This window comes from Rhinatrema bivittatum, chromosome 9 (genome assembly GCF_901001135.1).
Source record: "Rhinatrema bivittatum chromosome 9, aRhiBiv1.1, whole genome shotgun sequence".
In the NCBI taxonomy this organism is placed as follows: Eukaryota; Metazoa; Chordata; class Amphibia; order Gymnophiona; family Rhinatrematidae; genus Rhinatrema; species Rhinatrema bivittatum.
This window is the reverse complement of record NC_042623.1, coordinates 185171925-185194245: the sequence shown is the minus strand read 5'-3', so window position 1 is coordinate 185194245 and position 22321 is coordinate 185171925. Positions and strand designations below refer to the sequence as shown.

Below are 22321 nucleotides of genomic sequence, written 5' to 3'. Positions count from 1 at the left end.
TACCTGCCAGACCCGCGCTTCTCTGGAGGAACAGGCACTATGGCCGCCAGGGATATCAACCGATCCAGGGTTTTCCTTACCAAATCCCGCTTGGCTTGAGACCCGCAGGGCGATACCAGGAACAGATCCCTTAACGGGTGGGCAAAATCCAACTCGTAGCCGTTTTCGATTATGCTGAGGACCCACTGGTCTGACGTAATCTTGACCCACTCCTCGAGAAAGAGTGAGAGGCGGCTGCCCACCACTGGAACTGGGGAGAGGCCCTTCATTGGGCCTGCTTGTCCCCTGCGGCCCCTTGAGAACCTCCAACATGGAAGAGCCGGCGGCCACGAAAGGAAGAAGGCCAAGACTGAGATCTCTGAATCTGTTGCCGGGCGGGAAAGGTGGGAGCCCTAGCCTGCCAAAATCTGCGCTATCCTGAAACCCGACCGTGTTGAACCAAAGAATTTGGAAGACTGGAGCTTATCCTCCAGCAACTTATACACCTTGCTCTCACCCAGAGATTTGATGAGGGCTTCCAACTCCTCCCCAAACAGCAATTTCCCTTTAGAGGGAAGGATGCCCAACTGGGTCTTAAAAGAAACGTCTGCCGACCAGTTACAAAGCCAAAGAAGCCTCCTGGCTGAGACTGCTGTAGCCATATTGTGCGAAGAAGCCCGGAGCAAATCATATAATCCATCTGCAGTGAAAGCCATCGTGGATTCCATCCTATTCGCCTGGTCAGCGTCCTCTGGAGGCAACTCCTGAGAGGTGAGCATTTGTTGTACCCATCCCAGGGTTGCCCTTTGCATTAAGCTACTGCAGACAGCTGCACGAACACACAGTGCTGAAACCTCAAAGATCCATTTGAGAAGGACCTCAAGTCTCTGATCCTGCAAATCTTTAAGAGCAGTCGCCCCAGTCACGGGAATGGTTGTCCGCTTAGTGACCGCTGAGACCGACGCGCCCACCTTGGGAATTGTGAGAATGCCCAATGCCTCATCGGGTAAGGGATAAAGTTTCTCCATTTCCCTCCCCACATGCAGGGTCACCTCAGGAGAGTCCCATTCCCGGGTCACGAGCTGCATGAGCATTGGGTGAAAGGGAAAGGTTTTGGGAGGGGTGCGCAGCCCTGAGAGGACCGGATTCCCCCTGACAGGCTCCATGCTGGGATGCGGGGCTTCAACTTCCAGCTCCGCTAGGACATGAGGGATCAAAGGATCCAGCTCCTCCCCCCTGAACAATCGGAAAACACAGGGATCGACTCCCTCTACCAGGGTGGACTCATCGACATCCCCGTTGGAATCCAGGAGGAGCGGGTCCCGAGGAGGATCCACGGGACCAGGATTGGGAACCCCCCGCAGGGGCTGAAGGGACACTAGGAGCCGCAGCACGTTTGCCAACCTTTGGTGGCAGAGGCTCAGTATCCTGAAGCTGTGCCTCAGCTTCTAAAAAAAGCTTTATGCATTAATAAAATAAACTTTGAAGAAAATGGCACCAGTTCCTTTAAGGGCTCCATAGGGGACGGGGCTGGGTTCGGAGGAGGGGTGGGCCCCAGATCGCGCGGCCGAACCGGGCTTAAGCTAGGAGGAGAAAGTGGAGGAGGAGACTCCCCTCCCCCTGCAGTAGAGCGCGGGCTCGGCAAAATGGCTGCCATTCCCGCAGCAGCCGGGAAGACCGCGATCGGGAGCGCTGCGTGGCAGGTCGCACCACAATTGCACCCGAATCCACCCCGGACTGGCCTCCCCCCCCGGGAGGCAGCGTGCACACACCCCGTCACGGGAAAGCCGCAGCCCCGAGTCCCCACACGCGGAACAAGAGAGTCCTCGTGGCATCCCGGCGATTCAAAAAATAGCCCGGCTGTGAAAAGAAGCCCCAGTAAGCAATAAAAACAATGTGCACTGCCGAAATTCGGCCTTCCGGAGCCCTGGGAACACGGCCCCCCGAGGAATGTCACGTCTCGAGGCCGTAGGGGGAAGGGACCGGCCCGCGGGTTAATCACCCCACTCACCAGGTTAGAGCGCGCCTCCGGGGATGGCGGCTATCGGGACGTCCAGCCCCAGCCGCACCTCTACCAAGGCTGTAGACGCCTCGGGAGGATAAAACAGACAGCACTGACTGAAAAGGAAACTAAGTTTTTTCTTTTTTTTTGTAAAACCAACTTGATGTAGCCATTCTGCCAGAACACACAAGGTAGAGTAAAACACTCTAAAAACTATGAAGAAAATATGCTAGGATCAGGACTACAGGGAATGCTCGACCTCCCCTGCTGGAGTCAGAGAAAATACTGAAGGATCACAGGTGGCACACCAAGTTAAGAGGGGGTGCCTTTCAGCTTTTTTCCTCTGACTCCAGCTGCTGGAAGGGAGACACAACCCAGCGGTCTGGACTGATCCTGGTACGTACAGGGAATAGCCCTTACTGGGGTTGCAGTGCCAAGAGCTTCATGTACAGTTATGCAGGATTTCCCCCATTTGGACCCAATGCTGTGCCTGTCTTTGATCAAAGAGCACAGCTTCCAGTCTAGTTGGTGTTGGATTTGAATTTTAGATTGAATAGTTGCTTTTTGCCGAATCCAAGCTCAAGGCAAGGTACAATTCAAGCACTTTAATTATTTCCCTGCCTAAGAGGACTTACAATCCCAAGATCACAAGCAGCATCTGTAGGAAAAGCAGGATTTGAACCCTGAATTCTCTGGTTCACAGCCTGCTGCTCTAACCACTGGGCTACTCCTCCACTGCGGGCTGGGATCCCACAGCATCCCCAGTACCAGCCGGCCACAGGGGCAGAGGCCAGGCTTGGGAACTGACCCTCATGGCAGCATGCAGCACCACCACTGAGCAATTATGGTCATCTCTTGATTCCTATGTTTAATACTCACTGTCAGCTGGCAAATAAAACACGAAGGTGGCCAAGAAGGAAATGAGCATGCATGGGGTAATGATATTGATGATGTAGAAGAGAGGCTTGCGTTTGATGATCAAGTAGAAGGTGATGTCCTGGTACTTAGTGCTCTCGGGTGATACGCTCTTGTCAATGTTCTTTTTGGCAGGCTTGTGAATAATCTCCCATTCCCCATTTTCTGCAAAGAAATAAAGAAGCAAATGTTAAAAGCAGCTCTGATGGCAATTCAGTTGAATTTCATAGCTGTCCACTCTCCCTGTTTTTATTTATGTATTTTATTTATAAAATTTATATACCGCAAATTCCAAGGCTCTAGGCGGCGTACAACAAAACCTAGATGATTGCTAAAAACAAAAACCATAAAAAGAGGTTATATTCAAAAGCCATTTAGATGGATAACTGGGGACAAGCTGGAGGCAGGTGGGAGATGTTTCCGAGATGAGCAGAGTTAGCCACGTAAGTTATGCGGCTAACTCTGGTTGCACCGTAGGGATGTCCTAAAGTTAGCCAGCTATATTTACCTGGCTAACTTTAAGATAGCTGATTAAATTAATTGGCGTGGATATAGATGTATCCAACTCACTTATCTAGTTACTCCGCGGCTGAATATTGGCCCCAAAGTTTCTTACAAACAAAGCAAATACTAATAGAGATTAAAAGCCTGCAAGAAAAAATGCCATACTGGTTACAGGAAAGCTTGCCTGAACAAATGGGTCTTTCATTGTCTTTTAAATTCTTTTAAATCTTTTCCAAGATGCAGTTCTTGGGGCAGTGGGTTCCATATTAGTGGGTCAGCCACTGAAAAAGCATGTTCCCTAGTTTCAGTCAAACGTGCGTAGCGTGGAGAAGACACATCCAACAAGCCACGCTGTGATGACCGTAGAGCTCTAGGATTGTAGATCCACAGCACGGAACTTGCTCTTGGGAAAGACTCAAGGGCATGCAATTTGTGAACCAGCATAGCTGCTTTGTAGATTATACACCATTGTATTGTTGGCCAATGTAGCTCAAATCATTTTGGAGTAATGTGTTCCCTCAAACTGTGACCTGTTATAACATGAGCAGAAGAAAATTATTCCTTACCTGCTAATTTTCATTCCTATAGTACCACGGATCAGTCCAGACGGTGGGTTATGTCCCCCGTCCAGCAGATGGAGTCAGACAAAGCTCCAGAAGGTGCTGCCTTATAAACCAGTGCACCCTTGCCAATCTCCAGTGTTAAGAATATCAAAGCATTAGACAGAGAAGGATGGCTCAAGGAGACCAAACAAGTGTAACTTCGAATAGTGTGTATGGAAAAACAAAAGGCCAAAAGGCAAATTTGCAAAAAGAATTATTGAACAGCCCCATATACAAGAGGCTATAACAGAAGTAGGTGAGCAGAGAAGCAATAGCAAAACAAATCGAGCAGTAAATCCCAGAAAACCCAACAATTCTTAGGTAGGGCGTCTGGACTGATCCGTGGTACTACAGGAACGAAAATTAGCAGGTAAGGAATAAATTTCTTTTCCCTGTACGTACCCGGATCAGTCCAGACGGTGGGATGTACCAAAGCTTCCCTACATAGGGTGGGGCCTTGATAGCCCTGCTCGAATGACTCTATTGCCGAAAGAACCAAAAAGCGACTGGAGATCCAAACGATAGTGCCAAGCAAAGGTATGTAACAATTTCCAGGTCGCCACTCGGCATATCTCCTGGGAAGAAACTGACTGGCTCTCCGCCCAGGATGCTGCCTGTGCACGAAGAGAGTGGGCCCTGATGCCCAGCGGAGGCTGCCGACCCGCCCCATATATGCTGCCACAATAGCTTCTTTCAGCCAGCGAGCAATCATTGTCTTCGTAGCCTTGGCTCCCTTCTTTGGACCATTCCAAAGGACAAACAAATGATCCGACAGACGAAAGTCATTAGTGACCTCCAGATAACGAAGCAGGATGCGCTTAACATCAAGCTTACGGAGATCTTGGGGATGATCAGTGGAGAAAGATGGGAGTTCAACCGTCTGATTCAGATGAAATGCAGAAACCACCTTGGGCAGGAACGAGGGCACCGTGCGTAAGGTGACCCCCGAATCCGTGAAACGAGTTAGGGCTCCCTGCAGGACAGCGCCTGGAGCTCGGAAACCCGGTGGGCACAGCAAATGGCCACAAGGAAAAATTCTTGAGGGTGAGATCCTTGAGGGTAGCAGCACGCATCGGCTCAAAAGGAGGGCCACCCAAGGTCCAGAGGACTAAGTTGAGGCTCCAGGAAGGGCAAGAAGCCTGAACTGGGGGTTCAGGTGTTTCACTCTCTTGAGGAACCGGACAATATCCGGGTGAGAGGAAAGAGGAATTCCCTCCTGTCGATGGACCAGGGATCCAAGGGCAGAAACCTGAACCCTCAGTGTGTTGTAGGCTAAGCCCTTCTCCAGCCCTGCCTGAAGGAACGAAAGGATCTGAGGCACTGAAGCAGTCCGAGCAGTGCTGCCTGGGCGGCGCACCAGGATTCGAAAACCTTCCAAACCCGGACATAAGCAATGGACGTTGAAGTCTTCCGAGCCTTGAGGAGAGTCGAAACTACGGCCTCTGGGTATCCACGGCATCTCAGTCTGCGCTTCTCAAAAGCCAGGCCGCAAGACAAAAGCAGATCGTTTGGATCTCCAGATCGCCTGGTCAAAAAATACTGGACCTTGATGCAGTAGGCGCGGCAGATGGCCCAGGCGAAGAGGACTGTCCACCGCGAGGTTGATCAAGTCCATGACCCAAGGACGACGAGGCCATTCCGGTGCCACCAGAATCACCGGACCTTGGTGGACTTTTATTCTCCGGAGGACCTTGCCCACGAGTGGCCATGGCAGAAACACGTAGAGGAGAAGGTGACGTGGCCATGGAAGGACTAGCGCATCCACGCCTTCTGTGCCGTGCTCCCTTCTGCGAATGAAGAATCGCGGTGCCTTTGCATTGTGGGAGGTGGCCATGAGATCCAGGCGAGGGGTCCCCCAATGATGAATGAGAAGCTGCATCGCCTCCTCGGAGAGTTCCCACTCCCCGGGATCTAGACATTGCCGACTCAGGAAGTCTGCCTGAATGATGTCTACTCCTGCAATGTGAGAGGCCGCCAGTCAAGAGAGGTGGATCTCCGCCCAAGTCATCAACTTGTCCGTTTCCAACGAGACATGACGACTTCTCGTGATCCCCTGGCGATTGATGTATGCTACCGTGTTTGCATTGTCCAAGAGGATCCTGACCACCCGATGCCGAACGAGGTGAAGAAAACTCCTCAGCGCCAGACTTTCCAAGCGATTGATCGGCCATGTGGCTTGAGACTTCGTCCACTGTCCCTGAACTGAACTCGTCTGGCACACCGCCCCTCAGCCGGAGAGACTGGCATCCGTGGTGACAACCACCCATTCTGGAATTTCCAAGAGCATTCCCCGCGCCAAATGGAGCGGGTCGAGCCACCAGAGCTGGCTGTCCCTGGCGTGCTGCGGGAGTGGAAGGATGGCCTGGAACTCCTGAGACACCGGTTTCCATCGGGAGAGTAATGCTCTCTGCAGAGGATGCATATGTGCAAAAGCCCAGGGTACTAGATCGATAGTGGATGCCATGGATCCCAGAACCTGTAGATAATCCCAAGCCATGGGAAAGGAGAGGCAAGAGAAGCGCTGTACTTGTGCTACGAGCGACTGGGTCCGGTCTGGTCGCAGGAAGACTTTGCCCGCCGCTGTGTCGAACCGCGCTCCCAGGAAGTCCAGAGACTGAGATGGAATAAGACTGCTTTTGGCGAAGTTGACAACCCAACCGAGGGATTGGAGGAGATGTACTACCCTGTCGACCGCCCAGTGACACTGACTCAAGATCTTTGCTCGAATGAGCCAGTCATCCAGATATGGGTGAACCAGAATTCCCTCTCGGCGGAGAGCTGCCGCTACCACCACCATTACCTTCGTGAATGTCCAGGGGGCAGTCGCCAGGCCAAAAGGGAGAGCTTGGAACTGAAAATGCTGACCCAGTATTTTGAATCGAAGGAAGCACTGATGGGCTTTGAGGATGGGAATGTGAAGATAAGCCGTCAGATCCAGGGAGGTGAGAAATTCCCCCTGATGTACTGCAGCAATGACCGAGCGCAAGGTCTCCATCCTGAAGTGTGGGACCTTGAGCGACTTGTTGACCAATTTGAGATCCAAAATTGGGTGGAAGGATCCCTCCTTCTTGGGAACCACAAAATAGACTGAATAATGGCCGGACCCAACTTCCGTGGGCGGCACTGGGACGATCGCTCCGAGGGCTAGGAGCCTGTCGAGCGTCTGTTGCACAATGAGCTGCTTTTGGGGTGGTCCGCAGGGAGAGAAGAGGAATCTGTCTCTTAGGGGTCGAGGAAAGTCCAATGCGCAGCCGTGCTTTAGAATATCCAGGACCCACTGATCAGACGTGATCTGGACCCACTTCTCGTAGAAAAGAATTGCCCCCCTATCCTGGGGGTCGGGGAGTGGGTCAGTCTGGCATCATTGTGAAGACTTGGAGGGTGCCCCTTGGGCCATCCCGTCACATGCCGGTCTGCGGCCTCGAAAGGAACGGGACCAGGACTGAGATCTGGAAGAGGGCATCCGAGGCGTCGACTGTCTTGTGGTGCGGAACCGGCTTCTGGAGGCACTGAACGTTCTAGTAGCCCACGGCCGATCTTCCGGAAGCATATGCACTGTATTCTCTCCGAGGGACTTGATAATCTGGTTCAGGTCATTCCCAAAAAGGAATTTCCCTTTAAAAGGTAGTGATCCCAACTGTGTCTTGGAGGAGGAATCCGCTGACCAGTTGCGGAGCCAGAGAAGGCATTGAGCCGAGACTGCTGAGACCATTGATCTGGCCAGAACTCGGAGAAGGTCATACAGGGCATCTGCTCCATAGGCTATGATGACCTCCAGACGGTCTGCCTGTCGTGCTTCCTCCGGCAGTAGCTCTTGTGAGGTGAGCAGCTGTTGCACCCAGCGAAGTCCCACCTTTGCGCTAGCGAGCTACAGATGGTCGCCCAGACTCCCAGTGCGGAAACTTCAAACACTCTTTTGAGATAGACTTCTAGTTTCCTGTCCTGCAGATCCCGCAGAGCTGTGCCTCCTGTAACCGGAATGGTCGTTCTTTTCGTGACTGCCGAAACCACTGCATCCACCTTCGAGACCTTAAGCAGCTCCAGAAAGTCCTCAGGGAGGGGGTATAATTTTTCCATTGCTCTGCTGACCTTAAGTGAGGCTTCGGGCGAATCCCATTCCCTAGCCAACAATTGAAGAAAAGTAGGATGGGTAGGAAAGGCTCTGGTCGGAGGGTATAGCCCTGCAAGCACAGGGTCCTCCCTTTTTCACCGAGGGAGTAGGACCAGGTGGGTCCAGAGGGGCCTCAATATCCAATTCTTGCAGGTGATGTTATTTAGGAGAGTTGTGGGTGGATCCTTGGACTGGTGGCAGATCCCGAGAGGGACCACCGGTCAGGCTCAGAGTTAGGAGACAGACACACACTAGTTCTTTTATTAGACAGTATACTGTACCACCAGAGGTGGCAGTAGTGAGTTGGAATGCCCGGCTGGGCTGTAGTCCCTCAGATACTGGAACAGTGATCCCTGGAGGCTGAGCTGTAGAGAAACTGAAATATAGGGAGTAGGCAGGGTAAAACAGAGTTCATGTACCGAACCTGATGGTAACACTCACACAATGTCTCATAGAAGCCCAGGCGCTGGAATGTATAGGCCCTCGAGGAGCGAGTACCTGGTTCCAGGGAAAGCTCTGAGAGAGCGATGGTAACTCACTGATGTAGTTGGCAGCAATGACTTCCAGGCAGAAGAGAATACGGAGCAAGTCTGGGAACGAGGGCCCTCGAGGAGCAAGTACCGGTTCCAGACTGTCACCTGAAAAACAAAGGAGCGAGCGAGGCCCCCGAGGAGCGGGTACCCCGGTAAGTCCGAGGAGGCAGAGTAGCTTAGGTAGAGTAACCCTTGCTAACTCAATCTGTTAGCAAATTCTAAGACCTTATATATCCTTTGCGGGTGACGTCATCTCAGGAGGACGTCCCTGAAGTTCGCGCCATCGCCGGTACTTCAGTCGGGGCCGCACCGCACGCGCGCCCCTAGGCCTCCAGGAAACATGGCGGGTTGCAGCGTCTAGCCGGTCTGGGGACGCCGGAGGACTTCAGCAGAAGGACGCCACGGCAGCCAATCTTCCCGCGGGCGAAGAGGGAGGCGCCAAAGAGGTAAGGAGGGCGGAGAGAGGGCGTCTGTTCCCGACGCCCTCTCTCCGCCCGCCTTACCTCTTTGGCGCCTCCCTCTTCGCCCGCGGGAAGATTGGCTGCCGTGGCGTCCTTCTGCTGAAGTCCTCCGGCGTCCCCAGACCGGCTAGACGCTGCAACCCGCCATGTTTCCTGGAGGCCTAGGGGCGCGCGTGCGGTGCGGCCCCGACTGAAGTACCGGCGATGGCGCGAACAACAGTACCCCCCTTCAAAGGGCGATTTCCTCTTCAGGTACCAGACTTAGGTTTTCAAGGATGCGCAAGGTGGAACTGACGAAGCATCTCTTTGTCCAGGATATTGGTCTGAGGCGCCCAAGAGCTTTCTTCAGGGCCGAAACCTTCCCATTTTAGAAGGTATTCAAAAGTCTTGCCTCTTTTACGAACATCCAGAATCTCTTCGACTTTGTATTCTAAGTCATCTTCTGCATTGATGACAGGTGGATCTTGAGTCTTGGAAGAAAATTTGCTATGAGTGTTTTCAACAGTGAAACGTGGAACGCGTTATGAATGTGGAGACCAGGTGGTAGCTTCAGACGATAGGTGACATTGCCAATACGTTGAAGAACTGGGAATGGTCCCACGTAGCGAGGAGCAAACCGAAAGGAGGATAGTTTGAGTCTGAGGTGCTTGGTTGACAACCAGACCTTGTCTCCTGGCTTGATGACTGGAGCTAGCGCATGGTGTGCATCGTAGTACTTCTTAGCTCGGTCACTCACTTTGATTAGCATGTCCTTTGTCTGAACCCACAATTCATGGATATCATCAGCAGTAGATTGAGCTGCTGGGGATGTCACTGAGAGCTTCAGTGGAAGTGGCGGTGTTTGAGGACGTCCAAAATCCACTTCAAATGGTGATTTTCCAGTAGAAGTTGCTGGATGAGAGTTGATGGCGAATTCAGCCCATGGAAGCAATTCGGCCCAGTTGTTTTGGCGGGATGTGACAGGCTCGGATAAATTGCTTCACTGTTCAGTTGATCCGTTCCGTTTGGCCATTCGACTGCGGATGGTGGCTGAAGTGTAGTCTAGAGTGATGTCAAACAACTTGCACAAAGCCTTCCAGAATCGTACCGTGAATTGGGACCCACGGTCAGATACGATGTGTGAAGGTAGGCCGTGGAGGCGGAATATGTGCGTTATGAAGAGCTTTGCAAGCTTCAAGGCTGAGGGTATGCCAGGGAGCGCCACGAAGTGTGCCATCTTGCTAAAGCGATCCCCAGTCACCCAGATGGTGTTCATTCCTCCAGAAGTAGGTAGATCGACTACAAAGTCAGTAGCGATGTGCGACCAGGGTCGATCCGGCACTGGCAAAGGTTGCATTTGACCCCACGGTGGTCCAGAGGCCGGTTTGTTCTTGGTGCAGTTGGTGCAGGATGCCACGTAAGAATAGGTATCCTTTTTGATGGTAGGCCACCAATACAGCTCCTGAATCCTGAGCAGGGTTCGAAGTTGACCAGGATGGCCAGCCAGCTTGGAATCGTGCGCCCAGAAGAGCACTTTCTTCCTGAGGTTCTTTGGAACGATAGTCTTTCCAATGGGCACAGACTGAGTGGATGTGAAGAGGATTTTCTTCAGGTCAATTATGTGCTGTCGCTCATCAGGCACATCCTCTGAATGAAATGAGCGTGACAGTGCGTCTGCTCTGGTGTTTCGATCTCCAGGGCAGAACTTGAGCACAAAATCGAAACGGTTGAAGAATAAAGACCATCTGGCCTGTCTGTAATTCAGCCGTTGTGCGTGGCGGAGATACTCAAGGTTCTTATGATCCTCGAATGCAAGCTTTATTGCCAGGAGCTCCTTGTTGCCAATCCCGTAGTTCTTCTCGGACAGCCTTGCACTTGTGGGGCGAGGCCACCCGGGACTCCACAAAGACCTCCCGAACTGGCCGCGAGAATTCCAAGGCTTAACCGTGCCTGATGACCTTCAAGACCCAGCGGTCTGATGTAATTCTTGCCCATTCCGTGTAAAAGTTGGATAATCTGCCCCCGACAGTTTTGACGACGGAATGGGCAGTCGTGGCTTCATTGGACAGTCTTGTTGCCTGAGGCCCCTTGAAACCCGGAGTCTCTTCCGGGTCGCAGACCCCCACGAAAGGACTGCTGCCGACCTGTGTTGGCTTAGAAGAGGTCGTGGTCGTGTACAGACTAGTCCTGTAGCGACAGTTGTCCCGAAAATGAGACCGAGGTGGGAAGGACTTCCGTGACGATCTTCTGTCCTCAGGTAATCGGTTGCCCTTGGATTCCGCCAACAGCTTTACCAGTTGATCCAGTTCCTCCCCGAAAAGAAGCTGGCCTTTAAATGGCAGGTTGCACAGCCTGGATTTTGAGGACAAGTCCGCCGCCCAGTTCCGTAGCCATAGGAGTCGCTGTGTGGAAACCATGGACACTATAGTCCTCGCCGAGGTCCGCACCAGATCATAGAGAGTATCTGCTACATAAGCAATACCGGCCTCCAACCGGGCAGACTGCAACGCCCCGCTGTTGCCTGCAGCAGCAGTGTCCCGAGTTTCCTGGACCCAACACAGGCACGCTCTCTGCATGAGACTAGCACAGATTGCCGCGCGTAAACTCAGAGCTGAAACTTCAAAGGCCCGCTTCAACTGGATCTCCAGTTTGCGATCCTGTACGTCCTTTAGCGCCGCCGCACCAGTCAGCGGGATTGTGGTCTTCTTAGTGACCGCTGAGACTGCAGAGTCCACCTTAGGAACCTTGAGCAAATCCAAAACGTCCATGGACAGGGGATATAACTTCGCCATCACTCTGCCAACCTTCAGCCCCGCATCAGGAGTTTCTCACTCCCTGTTCACTAACTTTTGAACCTTCTTTGGCAAAGGAAAGGCCGTAGTTGGACCTCTAATGCCATCTAGAACGAGGTTAATCCTTTCATTGTCCGATTCCTCTTGGTAAACTTTCAGTCCCAACACTTCCAAAACTTGAGGAATAAGTGGACGGAGCTCATCCCGCTTAAACAGTCAGACCACACTGGGATCATCCCCTTCCGTCGACAGGGCCTCCGGGTCATCGGAAATATCTGTATCCACATCCGCCTGGTCCGGGTCTGTTCCCGGAACCACCCCCGTGGCCGGCGCCGAACCCGCTCCTGGGCTCGGACCCTGAGGAGCCTGAGCTCCCACGCCACTTGGACGGGACTGATCCCCGGAAGGGTGAGAAGAACCCGCACCCCGAGGTATTTTCTCCGGTGGGTGTCCTGTGCCCCCTTGAGGGCCAGGCCGCTTGAGAGGTGCCCGCTGACGTGCCAAGTATGCCTCATGCATGAGGAGTACAAATTCAGGGGTAAAACCCTCCGGTTTCCCCTCCACCCCCGAGGGGGGCACTGTGGTCACCGTGTCAGCACTCCCTAAGGAGTCTGCCCCAATAGGGGCCAAAACGGGAGGAGCCTCCTCCACACCTAAAGCCGGCTCTAAAAACACCTGCTCCTCCGCCCGAGGGGGTCCCTCCGACCCCAACGAGTCCCCCGACTCTGGGGCACAAGTGAGGCATAAATAATCCGCATCCAGCACCTATCCGCATGAACTACACATGCGGCAGGATGGCGATTTTGAGTGGAGACCCATCAGGCAGGCGAGTCGCCACGCGGCGTGAAGAAAAAAACAAGGCCGCTAAAATCAAACCCCGCTTGCCGTCGCGACGTGGGAAAAACCCAGGCCTGGACGGAGCTGACAAACTAAGGGTAAAGAAACGTAGCCGTGACGCAGGAAAAATAACCAGCGGCAGAACTGAGGAAGCCAATCTGAAATTTAGCGCCAAAAACTCCCTCACCGCCGAGCCACGCATCCCCGGAACCGGCTGAAGAGAAAAATACAAGTGCCCGCGGCCGCTAACGAACCTGGGCCAGGTCAGCAACGTCAAACTCACCCCTGTGCCTTCGAAGTCCCCGGAGCTCCGGGCGTGGAAGGACACCGTGCTACCAGGCTCCCTGTACGGTCACTCCTTATATCTGTTCCAAAGGCAGCTGGCCAGCATCACAGAAAAAAAGTCTTTTTTTTTTTAAACTAAACTTTACTCTAAAACTGAAGTAGGGATGGAAGGAGCAGGTGTAGCAGCAGCAGGGGGGAAAAAACCAAGAGCCCCTGGAATTCCCCCACCGACCCGATGCAGACGAGGCACAGGCAGGGATTCCAAATCCCCCGGACGCCCGGCTTCCACTGAGGGATGGCCCACGAAGGTGCCTAACACCTCAGGAAGCGATGCAAATGCAATAAAAAATCAAACTACCTAAAAAAAAAAAAAAGTAACAACAACCAAAAACTGCAGGAGTGTAACTCTACCCTCTGCTGGAGTCAGAGAAATACTGGCTAACTGCAGGTGGCACTCTTGTACATATGGCAGTGCCCAAAGTTTTGGTTCTTTGACTCCCTCTGCTGGTAGGGATACACAACCCATTTCTCTGGACTGATTCTGTACGAACTGGGAACTTTGAATTTTCAAAAGAATGCATGTAATTTTCTTCAGGAAAATTATATGCACCAATTAGTAGGTGTAAACTTATGCACACAGTTTTCCTGGGATAATTTTCAGTTACATGCACCAATTTACTTTGAAAACTGATGTAAAGTGTACAGGTTACAATTAGCCTTGGCCTTTACATTAATGTGAGCAGTAACAAAATCATCTCCTTACATATTACTTTGGCAACAGTCGTACAAATTGTCTGGCTAATAAAGATTCCTGAATATGACACCAGCATGAGCTGAATATCTCGGAGGAAGGAAAAGCGAGGAGACAGGCAGGAGTAGGAGATCTGGGAGAAAGGGGGAAGGGGGAGGAGATCAGGGAGGAAGGGGAATGAGATCGAGGAGGAAGGACTTACCGGTGAAGCCTTCAGGGTCAATGATGATCCATTCCACAGGGTAATCCGTACCGTTGTTCAATGTCATCAGCTGCATTGTGATCTCCTTCGCATTGTAGGTCAGAGAACTGGACCCACAGAAGAAAACCATAAGAAATCTGTTATCGTCACAATACTCCCCTTCTCATGGCTTCTCTCCTTTCTTTTGTTGCTTTTGTCTTTCATACCAGCCTACCTATCTTCCTCTCACTTTCAGGACCATTCTTCATATCTTTCTTTTTTCTCCCTCTCTATTAAAACATAGAATCATGACGGCAGAAAAGCACCATACAGACTATCTGATCTCCCCATATATACAACTTCACTCTACTACTCTCTCAGGGATCCCCTGTGCTTGTCTCATGCTTTTTGAATCCAGATACTGCCCTTGTCTCCACTGGGAGGCCATTCCATGTATCTGTAAAGAAATATTTCCTTAGATTACTCCTGAGTCTACCCCTTATGACCTCTTGTTCTAGAGCCTCCTTTCCGTTGAAAGAAGCCCACCTCCTGTGCATGGAAAATTTTCAGATATTTTAAAGTTTCTGTCATATCTCCCCTATCCCACCTTTCCACCAGGGTGTACATGTTTAGATCTTAAGACTATCCCCATATGCTTTAGAACAAAGACCCCTGATCATTTTAGTAGCCACCCTCTGTGTTGTGGACATGGATTCTTACGCCGAGGTGGAATTGGAGCAACCTGCAGGGAGGAGCTATGCAGGTCCTCACTGTCGGCAGGCAAAGCTGGCTGGAGCAGAGGTCCTAATGGAGCTTCACCAATAACAGCCCTTGTTCCACTTAGGTTGAGCCCTCAGGTGCTGGGGCTGGCTGGACTTAAGTGCAGGCCTCTGTGGAGGTGAAGATCCATTGTGTAGATGAGGTTGTAGGCCCACACAGTGAAGAAAGTGGAATCAGGGTGAGTAGCGGTCGGGACAGGCAGCGGGCAAACGGAGAAAGTTTAAGCTGCGGGCGAAGTTCACTCAGTGTCACAGTTCAGGCAGTGGTCAGGTCAGGTAGAGTTTGAGCGATAATGGTATGCAGGCAATGGTCTGAGGCGGGCGGAGGTCAAGCAGCATTGAGGTCCAATCTGAGTCAAGCCAGAAGTCCAAGCAGAGGTCAAAGCCAGAAGTCAAATCTGATGAGACGAGGAATTAAGAGGAGAAAGGAGGATGAGGAACCATCCTCCTTTCTGTAGGACTTAAAGGGCCAGTATCAGGCTGAGGAACCATCCTCCTTTCTGTAGGACTTAAAGGGCCAGTATCAGGACATCCTCATGGGTTCTACTGTATAACAAGCCTTCCTGGACACCCCTCCAATGCCTCAGCAATAGGTCGACTCCATTGGAGAAGTGCTTTTCCTCTGCGTTCCTGGTCAAAGCCAGGAACGCAGAGGATAGGGAAATAGGGGATAGGGAAATACCTCAGTCCCTGAATGTAATCCACTTTGAAGCACTGAAAAAAAAAAAGTACGAAGAGCGGAATATAAATCTAAATAAATAAATCAAGACAAGTCGCTGAAGACAAACGAAGGGAAGACTGACTACGAAGACAAGAACTCAGAAGACAAAACTAGAATGAAAAGGAACCAGGAACAGGACACACAATGGAATCAGAAAGCAAGATTCAAGGATCAGGAACCAGGAACGCAGAGGAAAAGCACTTCTCCAATGGAGTCGACCTATTGCTGAGGCATTGGAGGGGTGTCCAGGAAGGCTTGTTATACAGTAGAACCAATGAGGATGTCCTGATACTGGTCCTTTAAGTCCCGGCAAGTGGGGTGCATGCGCACCTAGGGATGTTCTGCAGCAAGACCCGCAGCAGCGTTGGTGTCGGCCTAGCCAAGCTGCAGCTGTTGTGAACGGTGTTTTTCGTGTGCCCATGGGCCTCAACCCGACCCCGACCTTCAGGACCGAGCCAAGGGTTGACGGTGGCTCCGCAAAGCTGAACAATCGTGCCCTCGGCCAGGCTGGCAAGCTCCCATGTCCAACATCCAAGGATGATGGAAGGTGAATGGTCCTCCGACCAATCTGGGCCCTTTCGGACCTGCTGCGAGCAGCATGGAGCAGCAGGCCTGGCCTGAGGTTGAGGGCAGACGGACCTTGAGACGTATACATGAAGACTGATGCAACGGCATCACATGGCACGAAGACTCGGGTTGATGCAACGGCATCCATGGCACGAAGACTAGGGTTGATGCGACGGCATCCATGAACGAGGACACATGGCTGATGCAACGGCATCCTTGGCGAAGACACATGACATCCACATGGACAACACAAGGCATGGACATTGGCACTATCTCTCAGGGCGCCCCTCTCAGGCCACCCGCGGGACTGAGTCGCGGACCACCCTGTCCCAGTACGCGCCCTACACAGCCCCAGAGGCTGGTCACGGACCACGATGGGAGCGGGACAGCACAGGAACACACAACCAGGACTTGACGGCTCAGGAGCACAGGACAACCATCCACCAGCAGGCTAGTCCACTCAGGAGTACTGCATCTGAAGGACCCCCGGCCTACCGGACCAGAAGGCTCGAGAGCGTTGAAGGCGAGATGAAGGAAGGAACATCACGGGAGGCAGGAACACCGGGACGAAGGAGATCAAGACAGCAAGACACCTGGACGAGGACCTCAGGCATGAAGACAGAACATGGCACAATGGACGAGACGAGGAGCTCCACGAAGAGAAGAAGACCTTACACAGGCTCTGGCAGGCAGGAGCCTCCAGAGCGAAGACTCCACGACGATGCAAGGCCAGGAACAACTGACGGAGCAGCCCTTTATAGGGCTGGTACAGGAAACAGTCAGCAAGGTAGGGCCAAGACACTTCCTGTGTCTGGCCCTTTAAATGAAACAAGAAGACGCGGCCGCGCGCCTAGGGAGAGTGCAGGAGCTGTGCAGGACCGCGGACAGCGGCCTGCACCAACGTAGTGCGTCAAAGGAAGCAGGGCTGGCCTGGGACGCAGGCCCAACGTGAGCAGCGGCTCCAGTCGCTGCTGGAGGCCCTGGGGGCGGCTCCAGCCGCCACTCCAGCCCGGGGCTTTTGCAGCCTCCAGCCGCAAAGATGGGATCAGCGCCGGGGGCACTCCCAGCCCTGAAGAGAGAAGCAGGAGGGCTGCGTCTCCGACTGCGGGGCAGAAGAGGATCGCAGGTGGCCTCCGGGCCACGTGGGCAGGCCGACGGCGGCGTCCTGCCGCGTCGGTGAAGATCATCACAGCGTGGTAGGTGAGCCTGCTCGCGGGGGAGACCCGCAGGCAGCGTTCATAGCAGCAGCAAGCGGCCTTGTCCTGGATGGAAGGATCTGTTGTGTCATGGGGAGGCTGCCAGAACAGGCCCAGGCTGGAAGTAAGAGCGGCAGCCAAGGGACGGACCCACAGTCCACTGAGCACAACAGTATCCCCTCTTCTAAACTCCCCCCCCCCCCGAGGGTTTAGGTTTCTTGGGGTGTGTGGCATGAAATTCCTTGAGGAGGCTCTTGTCCAATGTATTGGAAGCAGGTTCCCATGTGTTTTCCTCCAGACCATATCCCTCCCAGGAGATAAGATATTCCCATCTCTTGCCACAGGGTCTGATGTTCACTCTTTCACCTGAAAGATGACAGTCTTCAGCATACATTTCTTGAGGTTCTGGTGGTTTCCTGGAGGGCCAGGAGAGAATAAGTGGCTTCAGAAGCGAAACATGGGTATGCTGTGGATTCCTAGGCAGGCTGATAATTGTAACTGGTACGTCACTGGGCAGGATTGGGAATGGCCCAATGTACTGGGGGCGCGCCACATGGAAGGCATCTGAAGCTGGATGTGAAGGATGCTAAGCCCGACCTTGTTCCTTGCCTTATATTGTGGCGCTGGCCTGAGGTGTGCATCCATAGTTTTTCTGGCTCTCTCAGCTGCTTTCTGTAGCATTTCCTTTGTGTGCATCCAGAGTTCTTGGAGCTCCTGAGCTGTCAATTGAGGCATTGGCAAGGGAACAGTTAATGGGATAAGCAAAGGAGGTGACGGCTATCTTCTATAAACAATTTGGAAAGGAGATGGCCTAAAGCAGTGTGATGTGGGAAAACTCCGCCCTCAGAATGAAAGGAACACAGCTATCTTGACGGTCATTTGAATAGGCTCTACGAAAGCCTTTCAGTATCTGATTAGTCTATTCAGACTGGCCATTAGCTTGGGGGTGGTATGCCAAGGAAATGTTAAATTTTTTTTTAATAGAGGGAGCACCAATGTTTGGCTGTAAACTAAGGCCCAAGGTCAGAGACAATATGTTTGGGCAGGTTGTGCAGGTGGAAGATGCGGTGTGTGAATAATTGGGCCAGCTCCGGGGCTGTGGGAAGGCCAGGAAATGGGATAAAATGAGCCATCTTTGAGAACCGGTCAACTACGACCCAAATGATTGTGCAGTCGTTTGAGAGAGGGAGGTCCACCGCAAAGTCAGTAGACAAATTGGTCCAGGGTTCCCTGGGAGCTGGCAACGGCTGTAACAACCCCCAGGGTGTTGTCCCATCAAAGGTTTATGCTGTGCGCAGATGAAACAGAAGTCTACATAGGCCCAGACATCTCTCTACCTCTGGGGCCACCAGTAGTATTGCTGAAGCATTGCGAGAGTTCGGGCCCATCCAGAGTGAACTGCAACATGGAAGTTATGGGACCATTTTAACCCTTTTTTTTTTACGGAGTATATGTGGAATAACAGTCTTCCCTGGTGGGAAATCATGGTGGTGGCCAGAAGGATCAGGGTTGGATCAATAATATGCCTAGGTGGATCCAGGGTGTCCTCTGTCAGCAAAGACCAGGAGAGGGCATCCACTCTGATATTCTTAGTGACTGGCTGGTATCTCATCTGGAAGTCAAAATGTGCAAAGAACAGCAACCAACGGGCTTGGAGGGCATTCAGCCATTGAGCATGATGAAGATGTTCTAAGTTTTTGTGATCGTGTAAACAGTAGTGTGATGTCACTCCAGGAGAGAGGGGTGCCAGTATGGCCATTTGGCTAGGGCCTACAATGTTCAAGGGGCCTACTTTTGTTGGGCAAAATTTTTAAAAAAGCTAAATATATCTATTTCTAACATGTATAAATAAAAATTTAAATTGTAATTGAAGAATTTGCTAACAAAAAAGCTCGTAAAGCCTTCTTAAATAAATAAAAATTATTTGGGAAATTTAGAAAATGATTTCTCTTATTAAGTATCACATCGGAACCTTACATAGGGGCCTACTTTTCTTAGCAGACACGGGCCTAATTCCTGCTCTCTCCGGCCCTGGATGTTGTGCATCTTCAAGCCAATGGCACCATTCCTGAAGCGCAAGTTTGATTGCCAACAGTTCTCTGTCCCCAATCCCATAGTTGCGTTCTACAGAGGAGAATTTTTATGAGAAGGAGGAGCATGGAGGAAGGGCTCCCATTTATTTATTTATTTAAAGTTTTTGTATACCGACATTCGTTAAGAAAACATCACATCGGTTTCCATGGAACAAAAAAATTAGCCAACAGGGCTTTACAATGAAACTGATAATAGAACTAGGAGGTGGGTAGGGAGGGGGTTGGTGAAACCAGGGATATTTACAGTACAATCATTAAATGCAATACATAGTTAAATACAAAAGTATAGATTATATACATAAATAATGTTGGGGGGGGGGGGGTGATATGAGAGGAGGAGTTTAAGGGTAATAGACCTAGAGGGCGAGGGGAGGGGGGGCGAGGGAGGAGAGGGGTGGAGGCGGAAGGGGCGAGGTAGAATAGGGGTGACAATAGAAATAGGGGGGCTCATGCGTAGGCTCGGGTGAACAGCCATGTCTTGAGGTTCTATCTGAATTTCTTGCTGCAGGTCTCAAGGCGTAGCTGGGTAGGCATTGAGTTCCATAAGGAGGGTCCAGCAAGGGAGAGGGCGCGTTGTTTGGTGGCTGTTAGATGGAAGAGTTTGGGGGAAGGTGTTTGTATGGTTGCTGTGTAGGGTGTTCTGGTAGGTCTGGACGAGGAATGGATGTGTAGAAAGTCTGAGAACCAGTGCATGTCTGGGTGGTGGATGGCTTTGTGTATAAGGGTGAGGGTTTTAAATTGAATTCTAGCTGTGATAGGAAGCCAATGGAGTTGTTTGAGGATAGGTGTGATATGCTCTTTTCTGCGTGTGCCTGTTAATATTCGTGCAGCTGAGTTTTGTAGCAGTTGCAGGGGGGCAAGGCTATTCTTTGGGAGACCTAGGAGAAGCGCGTTTGAGTAGTCTATTTCGAGTGCTCAGTACTATATTGAGTACTATATCGAGTGCTCAGTACTATATCGAGTGCTCATTATTGCTCCTACCCCAGCAAGGAAGTGCCAATTTTGAGGATAAAGGGACGCAAGTCATCAGGGTGATGGAGGCACAGCTTTTGAAGGAATGCATCCTTCAATTCTTGGAAGGCAATGACCACTTCCGAAGGCTAGGCTTTGCTGTTTGCTCCTTTTCGAGTGAATGCCTTGAGTGGAACCACAATCTGGGAGTAGATAGGAATGAAATGCCGGTAATAGTTGGCAAAGCCTGGAAATCTTTGCTGGGCATGAAGACTGGAGGGTTGTGCTTAGTCTTGGATGCACTTGACCTTTACTGGATCTATATGGAAGACCTTGCTAGATACAATGTATCCTAGTAAAAGAAGATTCTATTCTCAAAAACAGAAATTTCTCCAACTTTGCTTTCAGTTTGTTATCTTGTAGCCTCTGGAGGACCTGGCGAACATCCTGGCAGTAGGATTTGAGATCCTTAAAGAAGATGAGAATTTCATTGAGGTACACGTTGACACAGATATAGAGGAGGTCTCTGAAGATTTCATTCATCATTTTCTGAAATACAGTGGGGGCATTTCATAAACTAAAGGGCATTACTAGATACTCATAGTGCCTATCTCGAGTATTGAATGCTGTCTTCCATTCATCTCTGTGTTTGATCCAAATTAGGTTGTATGCTCCGCGAAGGTCCAGCTTTGTAAATACTCTAGATCCCTGGAGATGGTCAAACAACTCAGAAATGAGCGGTAAAGGGTACCAGTCCTTTTTCGTTATAGCATTCAACCCTCTATAGTCAATTCATGGACAAAATGAGCCATCCTTTTTGGAGACAAAGAAGAAACTTGCTCCGGTGGAAGAAGTGGAGGACCTGATGAAACCCCAGTCAAGGTTTTCTTTGATGTATTCCGACATTGCTTTAGTCTCCGGTACGGATAAAGGATATACTCTCCCACGAGGTGGATCGGTGTTAGGTAGCAGATCAATGGCACAGTTGTATACCTTATGCGAAGGCAAAGTCTCAGCCTCCTTCTTGGAGAACATTTCAGTGTAATCTGTGTACTGTGAGGGCAGCCCTACCAGGGTTGTTGCCAAGGGCAAGCAAGGTGGTGGTTGCACACATTGTAGGCATGAGTTGTGACAATGAGAGCCCCAGCTGGTCAACTATAACGATGTCCATTCAAAATGCAGAGCGTGAAGTTGCAACCAGGGTAAGCCCAGCATAATGGGATGTATCGCCTTGTCGATGATATGAAAGACTATGCTCTCTATATATAGCAAGCCGGTGTATAAGCACAAGGGTGCTGTGGCTAGGGAGATCTGGCCAGGGAGCAGATCCCTGTGAATTGAGAAGATGACCAGGGGTGTCTTTCTGGTAACGGGGGAAGCTGCAAGTGGTCGACAAAGGTTTGTATTATGAAATTCCACCGGCGCCAGAATCTGCCAAGGCCTGAGTAGGAAATTCTTGGTTATTCACAGTGATAGTCACTGGGAGCGTCAGTTGAGGAGCAGGAGTCGTGAAACCTAGGATCACCTCACCACTAGACCTTAGGCTGGTTAGTTTCCCGGCTTCAGTAGACAGCGTGCCAGCTGGTGCCTAGTCTCAGCGCAGTAGAAGCACTGCTCCAGCTGATGTCGGCAGAGCCTTTCTTTAGGGGTGAGGGGCCCTTAGCCGAGCTGTGTTGGTTCCTCGAGGTGTGTTTGGGCTGGTGCTGCCATTGGAATGGGAGAGAGGGAGTGCTGAAATCAAGGAGCTAGCATGATGGGTCTGCGTGGTGGGCGGGGCTCCTGAGCCCGTTGCTGGAGGAGATGGTCCATTCTCCTGGCTAAATCAATAAGACCATCCATGGATTCTGGGAGCTCATGAGCATCTAAACTCATCCTTCACCCATGAAGACAGCCCCTCCATGAATATACCATGGAAGCTGTCCTCTCCCCAGCTTAGCTCCATAGCCATGGTCTGAAATTCTATAGCATAGTCCATCAGTATTTGGGAACCGTGGTGTAGATGCAGGAGGTCCGAACCCACCTTGGCTAGCTGGCCCGGTTTGTGGAAGATGATCTTGAAGACCTTGACAAATTGCTGAAGAT

General features: G+C 51.4%; 1 protein-coding gene across 3 annotated transcripts in view; it reads right to left on the bottom strand.

Moving 5' to 3' along the window:
• CHRND (cholinergic receptor nicotinic delta subunit) overlaps positions 1–22321 on the bottom strand; it is a 106552-nt gene that overhangs the window by 14881 nt on the left and 69350 nt on the right. For all 3 annotated transcript variants that reach the window (XM_029615668.1, XM_029615669.1, XM_029615670.1), the window contains 2 exons: positions 13954–14060; positions 2861–3061 (listed from right to left, as the gene is read on the bottom strand). In XM_029615668.1, coding sequence (XP_029471528.1) covers positions 2861–3061; positions 13954–14060 — 308 coding nt within the window. The remainder of the gene's footprint in view (positions 1–2860; positions 3062–13953; positions 14061–22321) is intronic.